Source organism: Capronia coronata (genome assembly GCF_000585585.1).
Source record: "Capronia coronata CBS 617.96 chromosome Unknown acBCG-supercont1.2, whole genome shotgun sequence".
Classification (NCBI taxonomy): domain Eukaryota; kingdom Fungi; phylum Ascomycota; class Eurotiomycetes; order Chaetothyriales; family Herpotrichiellaceae; genus Capronia; species Capronia coronata.
Window position 1 is genome coordinate 686,950 of NW_006912894.1, and position 13,632 is coordinate 700,581.

A 13,632-nucleotide genomic window follows, 5' to 3' on the forward strand; every position below is an offset into this window, starting at 1 on the left:
AGTACATGAAGATGGATCAGAGCACGAAGCGTATATGTAGCAAAGCCTTTCCAAAATACCGGGAGGGGAGACGCGGATCAAGAGAGTCTTCTGATTGTTGACGAATCTAGAACAGCTTCTCACGGTTCATCTACCGGAGATCGACTTGGAGGCATCATACCAGGTCCATCCATTTCATGTGCACAGCATGCACTTGGGTAGTGTTTTGGAGGTCTTGCTCTCTTGAAACGAGCTTGCTCCATCTTACTCGTTCTTCTCCCGGTATGCCGCTCAAACGTCTAACTTGTCTTCAGTCATGCATTCGGCGATTTATGAGGCTTCCTCCCCGCTGCCGGTGCCCCATGAGGCTTTCCAGCATAAGAGGGCGTCCTTCCAATGGGTTGGCCAGTAAAAACACTGACAATAACCCTAGAAGGCTTTGGGATGAGGTCCCAGAACCTTCTGGACGACCTGTTCAAAATAGGTCTCGTCGATAATGGCGCCGAATCTGCAGAAAGGCATGTTCAGCTCAGCACTAACACATCCTATACAGAGGACTTACCCCTGGCACTGAACCTCGGGGGCAAGGTTCGCTTTGATGGTCTCAATGCCATCCCTTGTTATATGTATGAAGTTGGGATGCCGCCGTATGCGTTGCCATGCCTCGACAGGTGTGATCTCTCCAGTGAGGTTGAGGCGGTTGGAGAACTCGAGCAACTTTTCCAGCTCAACGGCTGGAACGCTCCACCGAGTGCCGTCCGGGAGACCTGTTCCTGGTTGTGTTGTCTGAGTCAATGGTGGAGACCGAGACATGATTGGACTGGTTAGCATCATGGAATGGCCACTGCCGTCTTCATCACAGGTGTGCAGGGCATGATGAGACAGACAGACTTGCTCGAGGGCTAGAACGAAGTCGACGCCAACTTGTGTCGTCCCCAGACCTTGAGGGTGAGGCATTGAGGCAGAGATGGTAGTGTTCATAGGCAGAGTGGCGGCTTGATCCAGGCGTGGGCCGTCACTGATGTTCATGCCTGCCAGGAAATCGGTGGAAGATACCGTGGACTCGGAAGACAATGCAGGCGCGGGCGCTATGCCACAGAGATCGCCATAGTACCCTTCGGGCATTTGAGCTCGGATCGCTTGCGAGTGATCCGGAAGACCGACCAGTTCAACGACGGCTTGAGGAGTCGCCACAAGCGGATCTGTGGCCAAATCAGGCGGCAAAGGACCACTATGATGCGAGATCAGCTGCTTGAGCCGATGGACTGTCTGCTTGTAGGCTTGAATCTCGGCATCGTGGGCAGCATCTCGCGCACGCAATCGGGCAACTTCAGCTTCCAAGGTCTTCACGTATGTTGCTTTCCGATCTCGATGAGTTCTGTCAGTCCAGGTTAGCTGAAACAGCCTTGTTACCCCTTGAGATGACTTGATGAGAAAGGGTGGTCGCCAACCTTTGCGCCCGTCTGACCTGCTCGCGACGCCGGGCACGAGCATCCGCTTCTGCATCACCCTCTGACGGTCTAGGATCGGAACCTGCTGTCGGTTTAGTCACAGTAACACCAGCGTAACTCTATCTCAACCGAGCTTCTCAAAGTTCAGTCAGCCGGACAGGCCCAGTGAGGACTCAAGGCCCAGCACTAATGGCCATGGGAGGGATCACTAACTGGATGTGGTGTTGCTCGTGCTAGACTTGTATGATTTGATGAGTCTTGACAGCCGGGAAGGTGACCGGTCGGCCATGATGTTTGAAGTAGAGTAGCAAAGACGTCGGTTTGCCCGAAGTGTGATATGACGAGCGTGCCCACTGAATGGTGCCTTAATGGCACGACTTGTACGCAAATCACGCTTCAGGCTGGGTGTCTAGTACATGGTGAGGATGATCCGATCAGATATGATCACAGTATCAATCATCAGCCTGATGAACCCGCACTTCCGGGTGAGATTGGTCTTGCCACAAGGAGGACTGCTATCGTTCTGATGATGTGCTGCTAGACACTTGTGAGACCGTATGAATAACGGGTCTCATATATCAAAAGTCCATCTGCTGCTGGCATGCGGCGTTTCATCTGTGTCGAATCGATATATATAATGCCCCCTTGACTTGGTTGGTACGAATGGGTGTCGAGGTCCAAAGATTGGTGGGTTGCAACGCGCTGGCAACAATCTAGTGGCAGGGGATGTAAGCACCATCAATTCCTCCGCCCCTCTTAGCATCACCACCAATTGCTCTGACATTCGACTAGCTGGCAGACGCTCGATGCGACCAACCTGCCGTACGGCCTTTCGTCCTAGAGTACCAGTTCGTGGATTCACTGGTCTTCGCGTTTTCTTCCAATCCGAGCATAACGGGGCTCTCATACCACCATCAAAGGACCATCTGAAGAGGCGGGATTTTACTGGCTCGCTCGCTGTGCTGCTCGCCGACCGAGCTTGTAGTGATACTGGTATGAGCTGTACCCAACGTGCTGCTCGGCACCAAGGGTTGAAGTCTAAGTGACCGACAGGAGCAGGTCAGCCTGTCATCCTACTCGATTTCATTCCCGCAGTGGGAAGCACCTCAAGGGCCGGATGAGTTGTAAATGTATATGTGAAGCCTTCGCCTCGCCGGCGCCACCTGGCATCAGTGATCCAAGAAGGCGACGAGAGGTTCTGCGGTGAGGGCTCATTGCCGGCGAAGGACTGGGATGTGCATCATTGTCGTGGAAACCCTGGGAGGTAATGCCAACTAGTATCCCCCAATATCTCCCATTGATCTCGAACATCGTCTTCGTTCCAGTATGGGAGAGGGCAGTCTCCCCCTTCCTGTATATATTTCTCCACCTTGGACCGCATACCCATGTGCGCATAGGGCCCTTCGTACGATGTCGCAGCGAGGCAATCCGTGAAGTCTTGTTCGCTGTGAGAATGCCACTCCCCACAGTCCCTATCAACGTACCAGGTGCCGAGGAGCGAGACACTGGGAAGACGCCTTTGGGACAGATAGTCCAGCAGAGTTGTCATAGCCCCGTTTTCCAGTCGACCATGTTTCAACACCAAAGCCTCGATGTTCTTGCCCTCGGCAAGAAAAGCCTCCAAGTCATCGTAGGGACTTCGAAAGTGACAAAGAGTGAGAGATTTCAACCGTGGCAGCCAAGACCGTGGAAAGCGATCAAGGTTCGTTCGGTCAAAGAGCTCGAACGAGAATTCCGCTTCTCTGCCCACAGGGAACTCGAGACTCAAGTGTTCAAGTGTTGAGGGAGAATCCAATAACATCCTCAGCCTTTGAGCTGCCAAATTCCGGCCTCCAAAATATACTTCCCACATACCACCCCGAGAAAGCCAATCGCTATGAGGGAACTCACTGACTTTGATGTTCAGCCTCTTCAGGCCTTTGAAGATCTCTTCGAGAACCTGCCTCCCATGAACGCTGTCAACTGTCAGAAGCTGATGAGGCATGTCGACGGCCGTTAGGTCTGATACGTTGCACCGTGAACGCCTGGCCGCATCGAGGAAATTGATGAAATGATCCAGACAGTGTTGACGTCGGTTGACTACTCTTCGACGGGGATCGGGGTCATAAGGGTTGCTGTTCGCCTCCTCTTTGGGGCGGAAAGCCTCCAATTCCTCGAGTTGGATCTGAGGCTCAGCCATGATCAGCTTGAACCGCAATATGGGACTCGAGTGGCTCAATTTGTCCATCGCCCACATCAAGACCTGTCGAATGCCGCTCTCGGCCATAATTGCGGCCTGTTGGTCTAGGTGCCACCGGTAAAGGTCATAGCGGCGGGAAAGTTCTGGGGTGAACCTGGCCTGAAGGGCCTCGTGAAACTCCATATATGTATCACGAGCATTCCCTTGAGCAGCTAGGCTTCGCTCCCAAGCGCTGCTCTTTTCCTGGTACACTTGAGCTTGCCAATATCGATGGTCGGCGTACTCTAGCGGGATGCCCGACTCATAGGTGATGCACCTCAATCTAGATGCTATCGATCGATTGGCTGCGAGCTCTTCAAGTTGGCGCAACCTGCGCAGACTTGGGTAGAGTCGAAACTCAAAATCATGGAATAGATGTTCTTCTGCTAGGGCGGCGAATGCTCTGCATGTGAGACGGAAAGAGGCCAGAGACGGCCTTGTCAGAAACTGACAGAGGTAGGTGACCAGTTCAGCAGGAAGCTGGTCCATGACACTACCTAGACTCGAGGGTACTTGAACATCAGATTCCAATTCTTCATGGACCTTTGAGTCCGGTCCCGATACACTCCCGCAGATGGACGAAGTACTGTGTTACAAGTACTAGTAAGGAGACCAGCTCCCGACAGTCTGGCCGAATTGAGCTGGGCCACGAAGTCGACCAGTCTCGAGGTCCGCCGAGCCAGGGTGATGTTGGCCGGGATACGAAAACAAGAGGGTTGGCGCCGTCTATATCATTCAATGATCGCTCTGGGAATGAAGTCTGACGGTGAGGGATGGCTGATAAGCCAGGGGAGGCCGCCTTACGTAGCTGCGCATACTGCATTTGTACCTCTCCGTATTCAGGACTCCGCCGTGTTGCAACGAGCGAATGCGCCTCGCGATGTCTGAGACGAGTAAACAAGAACTGCACTGTTTTCGCGAGTATGCGGCGTGCAGGCCTGCGGTACCTCCGAGCCTCTGGAAGTCCGCTCCTACGCCGCTTATTCTCAGATGGCAAGCAAGGCACTTCACAGCAAGTGTCAAAGGTCGACCAACAAGCCGCAGTCAGAAGCCGGTTCGATCGGTTTATTGAACGAACTCCTCGTATCCTCCGGCCTACAGTGGCCGGCCTGCGACAAGCGCCGGTCTCCCATATTGCTGCTTTCATCATCCTACATGAGTTGACCGCTGTTATCCCACTTTTCGGCCTTGCGGGGGCTTTTCACTATTGGCATTGGCTACCACCATACTTCGCCGAGGGAGTTTGGGTGTCGGCTGGTGTCGAAAAGTTTGGTCGATATTTCCGCAAGAAGGGATGGATCAGTGAGAGAGACGAGAGAGAGGTTGAAGCGAAAGCAAAAGAAGCCAAGGCAGGAAATGTCGAGAACACGATGATCACAAAATGGTTCGTGCGAGGCGAGGGTGCGACCAGGTGGGTGGTGGAGTTCGCAACGGCCTACACTATTGTAAAGGTGTTGCTCCCTCTCCGTCTACTTGTTAGTGTATGGGGAGCTCCATGGTTTGCCAGGTTCGCCGTCCTTCCAGTTGGAAAGGCCACACGATCCATATTCCGGAGGTGGAAGTCATAACCACGCGCTACTTAAGACATCACACACCTGGTCGGGGTCTCACTCATGAGAGAAAGTGAAAATATGCGGCGGCGGGTGGCTAATGCAACGAAGAGATCTGCTACCATGGCGAATCTTCGAAGATCGAGACGTTATCATATTTGACTTTTGGCACGTCTATGTTCTGTTCCTGAGTTCTTCGACCTGCCGGCCGTGACCGGGCAAGGATCAAGAGGCCTGACATTTGCCATCACACGCCTTTGCTGCCTTGATGACCGTCTATGCCTTCTCATAGATCCAGTCGAACTGGGCCGACTTGTAGCTCTGGACCTCCTCTGGCTTGAACCACAGAGCGATCTCCTTCTTGGCGCTTTCGACACTATCGGAGCCGTGGCAGACGTTGCGGCCAACATCAATGGCGTAGTCACCACGGATAGTGCCAGGGGCGGAGGCGAGAGGGTTGGTGGCACCAAGGATGGCTGAAACACATCAGCTTTCGGTGTCCGCAAAGACCAAGCATGCTATACTTACAGCGACCGGTCTTGCAGGCATCACGGCCCTCCCAGACCATGGCGACGATTGGGCCACTCAGCATGTCTATACTTCCGTCAATCAACGCCCACCTTTTGGTTGTACCATTCCATACATGTGACAAGTCCGTTGAAGAACGGCTTGGATGAGAGATCCTCGTAGTGCTTCTCAAGGTGCTCCTTGGATGGGGAGACCATCTTCAAAGCCACCAGTTTGTACCTTCACCGCTCAGCTGCCGTCGCTCATTCTTTATCAATGCAAAAGTGCTCACCCTCTCTTCTCGAAGCGGGAGATGATGTCTCCGACGAGTCCACGCTGTAGCACTCGTGTCAGGAGAGACCGAACGACGGAATGAAGCCTACATGTGGAGGATCATACCTGGACACCATCCGGCTTGACGGCGATGAAGCTACAATCGTGGTTAACACCGTGCCGCATGCTCGATGTGGCGCTGGACACTCACGTTTGTTCGTTAGACATTTTGACTGGATTTGAGGTGCGTGAGACTTCAAAGTAGTTCTGATCGAGAGGAGATAGATTGCTTTGCAGAGGAAAGGAAAGAAAGAACAGTTGCGGTCAAGTGTGTCTAGACAAAATATTTTGCTCCGCTGGGCTCTGGATTATTAGTGGGGGATTTGGCAGGTTGCAGTGACGGAGGGGCAGCGAAACTGCGGTGACAGCGATGCTGCTGGGGCGCGTTAGGCGAGCTTAGTAGCGGTTATCCAGCCAATGCCCATCCGCGATCCTGGTTCGTATCAGGGACTCGGTTGTACTCCGTGTCCCCTATGAGAACACCTAAAGGAGACAACTTTCATAGACAACTCTTTGACCCCGTACAGGCACAACACGCGTCAGGGCAAATTGTCGTCGAAATGGCAAGATCATCGAGGCGTCCGCCTCGGTGGACACTGTCTTGTGTCTCCATTTTCCTGATTCTGTTCTTTGTGTCTCCCGCAGGTAAGGCCACAAGTGATCGACCCAATATCCCAATGCTGACACGTTTTAGTTATGGTCAAACACCATGACTTCAAACGCTGTGAGCAGTCTGGCTTCTGCACGAGGAACAGAGCCCTTGCAGATTCCGTATCTACAAAAGGAGGTCCTGAATCCTCTCCATACCGGCTGGATGCCACGTCGGTGAAGTTCAAGAACGGACAACTGGATGCGTTCATAACAAAAACACTCGCCGACAACGACGCAGTCAAGCTGCCCTTGACTATATCATTCCTCGAGCGGGGCAATGTGCGAGTAACTATTGACGAGGAAAAGAGGCGGAAGGGTGAGATTGAACTCCGGCATGGCAGTGTCGCTCGGAAAGAAAGGTACAACGAAGCTGGGGTATGGGCGTTGACTGGAGCGGGCCTCCAATCTCAGAAGACAGCCACGTTCAAAAGGGTCTCCGACAATATCGTTGAAGTATCATGGGGTCCCGATAACGGGTTTAAAGCTATCATTCAGCACGCTCCATTCAGAATCGAGTTTTGGTCTGGGGATGAGAAGCAGGTTGTCTTCAACGGCCAGGGCTTCATGAACATCGAACACTGGCGCCCCAAGATCGATAAACCGGTGGCAGCAGATGAAAACAACACCGAGGTGGACTCAGCTGAGCCAGCTGAAGATCAAAGCACCTGGTGGGAAGAGAACTTTGGTGGAAATACCGACTCGAAACCCAGGGGCCCAGAGAGCGTAGCAATGGATATTACCTTTGCTGGCTACGGCCACGTTTATGGCCTTGCAGAACACACGGGGCCATTGTCGCTCAAAGAAACCCGTGGCGGAGATGGAAACTTTGACCAGCCATACCGGATGTACAACAGCGATATCTTCGAGTATGAGCTCGATAGTCCCATGACCCTGTATGGATCGATCCCTTTCATGCAGGCTCACAGAAAAGGGTCGACGGTTGGCGTCTTTTGGCTCAATGCTGCTGAAACCTGGGTAGACATTGTCAAGACGAAGCATGGCGCCAACCCGTTGACGCTCGGTCTGAGTGGCGGTGTCGTCGATACACACACTCATTGGATGTCAGAGAGCGGGCTCCTTGACGTCTTTGTGATGTTGGGCCCAACACCCAAAGATGTGGCCAAGTCATATGGCGAATTAACAGGTTACACACAGCTACCGGCAACTTTCGCGATCGCATACCACCAATGCCGATGGAATTATGTGAGCGACGAAGATGTCAAGGATGTGGACCGCAAGTTTGACAAATTCAACATCCCCTACGACGTCATCTGGCTGGACATCGAATACACCGACGACAAGCAATACTTCACCTGGGACCCTCTAACATTCCCCGATCCCATTTCGATGGAGAAGCAGCTTGACGAAACGGAACGCAAGCTTGTGGTGATTATAGATCCTCATATCAAGAACAAGGACGGATATGTGGTTGGCCAGGAACTCAAAAGCAAAGGTCTTGCCGTAAAGAATAAGGAGAACAATATCTTCGAAGGATGGTGTTGGCCGGGAAGCTCTTATTGGATCGATACCTTGAACCCTGCTGCCCGAGCTTGGTGGAAGGGTCTTTTTTCATTTGACAAGTTCAAGGGCACCATGTCCAACGTCTGGCTGTGGAACGACATGAACGAGCCCTCTGTTTTTAACGGTCCGGAGATCACCATGCCTCGGGACAACATTCACCACGGCAACTGGGAACAGCGGGATGTGCACAACCTGTATGGAATGACATTCCATAATGCTACTTACCAAGGCCTTCTGGAGCGCAAGAAGGGTGAGGTGCGGCGGCCTTTCGTTCTTACCAGGTCATTCTACGCAGGTTCGCAAAGGACCGCCGCGATGTGGACCGGTGACAACCAGGCCAGTTGGAGCCACCTTGCGGCCTCTCTTCCAATGGTCCTCAATCAAGGTGTGAGTGGCTTTCCGTTCGGAGGGGCGGATGTCGGTGGATTTTTTGGAAACCCCAGCAAGGAACTACAGACCCGATGGTATCAAGCTGGGGCCTTCTACCCATTCTTCCGGGGACATGCACACATCGATACTCGCAGGCGCGAGCCCTATATGCTTGGAGAGCCATATACCACGATCATGACGAAAGCCTTGCGACTGAGGTATGCCTTACTTCCAGCATGGTATACCGCTTTCCACGAAGCTTCCACGGACGGGTACCCCATCATCCGGTCACAGTACTTTATGCACCCTGAAGACGAGAAGGGCTACGCGATAGATGATCAGTTTTATCTTGGTTCCACCGGCCTATTGGTCAAGCCTGTCACCGCCGAGGGAGCCGAGAGTGTTGACATTTATCTGTCCGATGAAGAGAAGTATTTCGATTATTTCGACTACACTATCTATTCTGGCGGATCGAAGACTCACAAGGTTGATGCGCCGCTGGACAGAATCCCCATACTCATGCAAGGCGGGCATGTTATCCCAAGGAAAGATAGGCCACGAAAGAGTTCAGGACTGATGAAATGGGACCCGTACACTCTTGTTGTAGTACTCAACAAGAAGGGAGAGGCCGAGGGAACTCTCTACGTCGACGACGGGGAAACATTTGACTACCAACAAGGAGCTTATATTCACCGGAGGTTTACCCTGTCAGATGGAGTCTTGAAAAGTATTGATATCGGCACCAAGGGCTCCAAGACCGCCAGTTATCTCAAGTCTATGACGGATGTCAAGGTCGAGAAGGTCATCGTCGTCAACGCGCCTAATGATTGGTCGGCAACCAACGAGGTCACGGTGGCAGAAGGAGACAAGGGAACCTCAACTGCCGACCTGACTTTCCACGCGGCGTCAGGCCACAAGGCTGCTTGGGCCGTGGTTCGAAGTCCGGGAGTTTGCATTGGGAGTGCCTGGAGCATTACTTTCCCCAGGATCTCGAGTCAAAAGATTGACTTGTAAACTGTACAACACAATCAAAGATAGCCTGATTAAAAGGCCAGCAAAGAGACATTTTAATGGCTCTGCTCAGTACTTAAACTACCTAACTGTCCCTGAGATGATGCGCAGCGTCGTGTGTGATTTGGATACACCAAGAACAGCCTGTGTCGTTACATGAAGGTAGTAGGAACCTAGGTCCCCCAGGAGGGTGAGTTCTTCTAGCAACGGCCAAGCCTATGTAAAGGAGCCCCAAAGCCTAGAACGTTTCCCTGGCTGGCTAAGGCTTAGGGGCCTCCTAAGCTCTTTAGCCCTAGAGACTAGGCTCTAGGATCCCCAGGACCCTCTCGACACCCGAAATCACGCGCCTAACGGAGCCAGGTCTAGGTGCCGCAGCTAGCAAGATCCCACTGCACTGTTTCTGGTGCTCATTGGCTTCCCGCCGCCAGCACTTGACGATCGGCGAAATTTCCCTGCGCGTCGTTTGTTGAGGATCTCGCACGACAGCAGACAACTTGAACCTCCAGAATGACTGCGCCGACCTAGACAATTCTGGAGTTGTGGTTCTGACTTTTACTGCTTTCGGAGCCATCTGATTCAGACTCCTTATTACTATTGCGTTCCGGTTCCTCAAAGTGCTGACCCGGGCTACCAGCGCTCGATCCATTAAGAGCCATGTTGGGGCTCCTCACGGTTGTCGTCGACTATTTCGCGCCCCTTTTGTGAGCTCTGCAAATTGAATATCGATGCCGGCGGAACTGACCGACGTCTACAGTCTCGTTGCGTCTCCCGTCACGTCTTACGCCGACCAGATAGCGTCCATCCATCGCAAGAAGTCGAGCGATGGCTTTTCCCTCGATATCCCTCTCATCATGCTGGTGGCGTCGATCCTCAAGTGCGCTCTGCCCACCCTTTGTTGTCTGGGCCTGAACACTGACAGAACTGGGAAGGGTGTTCTACTGGTTTGGCGCTTACTACGACAAGGCCCTACTATTGCAGGCCGCGCTTATGATTGTGGTCCAACTTATACTGTTGAAGGTGGCTCTGGACAACAGGGCGCCTACAGGAGCAAGAGACGGGCCGGAACATACACCCTTCCATGGCTATACGGCTGAAGACGGCCTGAGAGATCTGCTGTCCGGTCGGCGGCCATATGACTTCTGGCAATGGTCCAACCCGAAGTCGTACGTCAGGTCTGAGGATACATGAGCTTGCGCATCTGCTGATACTCGCCCCTAGATACTTTCAGTTTCTGGGATATTTCGCTTCCGGACTTCTCGTCATCCACGTCTTACTTCCTTTTGTGTCTAGATCGCCCGCATACATATCCTTTCTGGGGTATTTCGGTCTGACCGTGGAGGCGATCCTGCCGGTGCCTCAGATTATCCAAAACCATCGAGCGCGCTCTTGCAAGGGCTTCCGGCTGTCGGTCATCGCCAACTGGCTCGCGGGCGATGCCATGAAGATGAGCTACTTCTTTCTCAGCAGCGAGTATGTCCCGTGGCCATTCCGACTATGCGGCATGTTCCAGGCCTGCTGTGACTGTTATCTTGGATTCCAATATTACATGTATGGCGAAGGGCCAGTGGGGGTCGATATCCCGATGAGCACCACCGGCAAACCTGGGTTGTTTGGTTGAGCGAGGTCAGGCCTGACCGTGCGAATGGGGTGCCTACCCGAGGACTGTGAAGAGTGGTACATACGGCCAATAGCGTCGAGACCTATCGCAAACCGTGAATTGCACATGACATCAACCTGCAGTCAAACCGCTACAGGATGACATATGAGTGTACAATTACCACCTGGCGGGATCAGACCACGATCTGAGGTCTAATCTGCAATACGAGATGATGCAGTACTAGTATGGCAGAGGTTACACTATGATGTCGAAACCCATCACGAGGCTCAACATTCAACCTCTCAGCCTTGTGCCAGCGGGTTACCCCTGAGATTCGGGCTGCGGCGGAAAATCAGATCCGATCGGCGGAGCCATGGAAGACGGAACCGTTTTGGAACATCGCTCGCTTGATCGTTTCGCCGGCCAATGACCTTGCGATTTATCATTTCTATAATGACTCTTGTAGTTCCACTGTCCATCATTTGCGACTTACAGGCCACGGATATGGATATCCTGTTTACGAGAAGAAATCTGATGGTGCTACGGTGCTAGGGCGCTGCTTGGTCATCCGGGCGCCAATCGACTCCTGCCAGTGTACAGTACGAGATGTCTATGGGACGCGATTACCACAATGGACCACGAATGCTGTGCACTACGAAGGCAGAGTTCACTTTAGGCTTCGCATTCGTACGCCAACAGGTTGGGACCATGCTCATCCATCACAAAATGCTTGTTTGATGGTTAGGAGAGGCCTACGCAGGTATTGGCAAGAATACAAGCTATTATGGCGCACGATGTTCGGGTGGTCCTTCGACCGTACAATCGTCCCGCTATCTTCCCCGTGGTTCTAGCCTGAGAATATGACGGATTTCCATGCGGTTGGAACGTGAGAGCCAGGAGGCCCCACGTGGTGACGGGTGTCCACTGCCCGACGCAGGATTCAACCTCACTCTCTTTTGAACGGTCGCTAGCCTGCGGAAGTCTAGACACGGTCCTGCCAGCCCTGCCGCTGCGACGGTGCCAAAGCCAGCAAGGCTGCGGTTGTACATAGAGACCTGGGTCTCAAAGGTTCACGGTAGGGCTACTTGTCGCTGCTCGATGCGTTGACTCTATTGTAGTAGCGACGAGGTGACGAGGTGACGAGAGGGCGAAGGCGATAACGCACTGTTGGTATCAGCCTTGTCAGTGGGTCAGAGCGGCCTCAGATACAATGATAGTATCACCCCTGATCTTGGACGATGAAAAGTCTGCTGCGGATACATCATCCATCGTCCATGAGCCATAGGCCATGTCTCGTATTTGTGGCAGACGAGGCCCGCTTCAAGAATCTCGGTGCCACTGCCACATCCAATTCATCGTCGATTTGTCTCGGGGTGAAAATGCCGTTTGATTGTGTCAGGAAATCTGCAAATCTGCCATTCCACTCTGACCGTTGCATCCGGCCGGATCGACCGTATCAATTCTTGACGTTTGATCTGTTACACTCTGTGGACCCAGACTGCACGGCCGCTTTGACGTCCCAATATCCCATCTACTCTGTACATCATGTTTCGAGTCGCGGGCGGAAGGACTGCGACGGCCATAGCTCGGCACCCGTTGAACAGAAGTGTAGGAAAGAAAGAAAATGCGGTCGACTAACAGTAACATAACATAGACATCGGGATTCTGGTGACTCTAACAGGATTGGAAGCGATGGACGGTGGCGCAAGTTGAATGACTGCAGTGTTGAAAACTCGAGGTGTTCGACGGTCGATGTCATTTCCGCATCCGGCAGAACGTTGTGCCGGGCGCAGTTTGTCCCTCGTTCGTTGTGCTGCACTACAACTGCAACTTCAGCTCATCATCTCGATCCTTGGATTCTACAATCTATTCGATTGCATCAACGTCCAGGATCATACTTCCAATTTCTCAAGGGACTTGCTGAGATAGCAGTCATTCCGCCATCTTTCTCGCTTGCCTTCTGATCTTCCACTAAAATCATACCGCCAATCGACGCCAGCGGAACAATCACACGTACACATTACACAGGCCCCCGAGTCAGCATTAGTCCGTTTCGATTTCCACACACCATCTATTCAGACCAGAACTCAGTCAGCATTCGAGACCTGCATCTCCCTAGCCGATCCAGTCGATTATCCATCTCAGGATCGCGCCGAGCTTGCAATCCTTGGACAGTTAACAAGTCCGGATACTGTCTCGCAGTCGCTGTTTGGTTGGAACGCCCCGGTACCTTGTATAGCGGGTATGCAGTAGGGGATATGCCTGCGTTGCCTCCTATTCACCTACTTCGATCAATCCCAGCACCTCGGTTGGCTGTTGGCATCTCACACCCATCCTAGTTTCAGCAGGCATCTGGACCACGAGCGCGCGCGCATTTTCTCTCACTTCCAAGCCACCGAAACCCCTACGACGCAACGTCTCTGGCTGTTGCAGTTTCTCCAGACT

The 13,632-nt window shown here is 52.8% G+C and overlaps 6 protein-coding genes across 6 annotated transcripts; 3 read left to right on the plus strand and 3 right to left on the minus strand.

Moving 5' to 3' along the window:
• Nucleotides 1-408: 408 nt before the first annotated feature.
• Nucleotides 409-1,485, minus strand: A1O1_01917 (uncharacterized protein; the record flags this gene model as incomplete). The annotated part of the gene is made up of 2 exons (XM_007722829.1): nucleotides 409-487; nucleotides 542-1,485. The coding sequence occupies 2 exons, from the start codon at nucleotides 1,483-1,485 to the stop codon at nucleotides 409-411; spliced, it is 1,023 nt and encodes a 340-aa protein (XP_007721019.1).
• Nucleotides 1,486-1,839: 354 nt separating this feature from the next.
• On the minus strand, nucleotides 1,840-4,137 carry A1O1_01918 (uncharacterized protein; the record flags this gene model as incomplete). Its single annotated transcript, XM_007722830.1, has 2 exons — nucleotides 1,840-1,964; nucleotides 2,814-4,137. 2 exons carry the CDS (start codon nucleotides 4,135-4,137, stop codon nucleotides 1,840-1,842), a joined length of 1,449 nt encoding a protein of 482 aa, XP_007721020.1.
• A 434-nt stretch (nucleotides 4,138-4,571) lies between these two features.
• On the plus strand, nucleotides 4,572-5,216 carry A1O1_01919 (uncharacterized protein; the record flags this gene model as incomplete). Its single annotated transcript, XM_007722831.1, has 1 exon — nucleotides 4,572-5,216. One exon carries the CDS (start codon nucleotides 4,572-4,574, stop codon nucleotides 5,214-5,216), a length of 645 nt encoding a protein of 214 aa, XP_007721021.1.
• A 258-nt stretch (nucleotides 5,217-5,474) lies between these two features.
• A1O1_01920 (nucleoside diphosphate kinase) lies at nucleotides 5,475-6,206 on the minus strand (the record flags this gene model as incomplete). The annotated part of the gene is made up of 6 exons (XM_007722832.1): nucleotides 5,475-5,674; nucleotides 5,727-5,792; nucleotides 5,842-5,945; nucleotides 5,998-6,041; nucleotides 6,105-6,135; nucleotides 6,190-6,206. 6 exons carry the CDS (start codon nucleotides 6,204-6,206, stop codon nucleotides 5,475-5,477), a joined length of 462 nt encoding a protein of 153 aa, XP_007721022.1.
• A 528-nt stretch (nucleotides 6,207-6,734) lies between these two features.
• On the plus strand, nucleotides 6,735-9,593 carry A1O1_01921 (alpha 1,3-glucosidase; the record flags this gene model as incomplete). The annotated part of the gene is made up of 1 exon (XM_007722833.1): nucleotides 6,735-9,593. One exon carries the CDS (start codon nucleotides 6,735-6,737, stop codon nucleotides 9,591-9,593), a length of 2,859 nt encoding a protein of 952 aa, XP_007721023.1.
• A 651-nt stretch (nucleotides 9,594-10,244) lies between these two features.
• On the plus strand, nucleotides 10,245-11,208 carry A1O1_01922 (alpha 1,3-glucosidase; the record flags this gene model as incomplete). Its single annotated transcript, XM_007722834.1, has 4 exons — nucleotides 10,245-10,291; nucleotides 10,345-10,464; nucleotides 10,520-10,753; nucleotides 10,809-11,208. The coding sequence occupies 4 exons, from the start codon at nucleotides 10,245-10,247 to the stop codon at nucleotides 11,206-11,208; spliced, it is 801 nt and encodes a 266-aa protein (XP_007721024.1).
• Nucleotides 11,209-13,632: the final 2,424 nt, after the last annotated feature.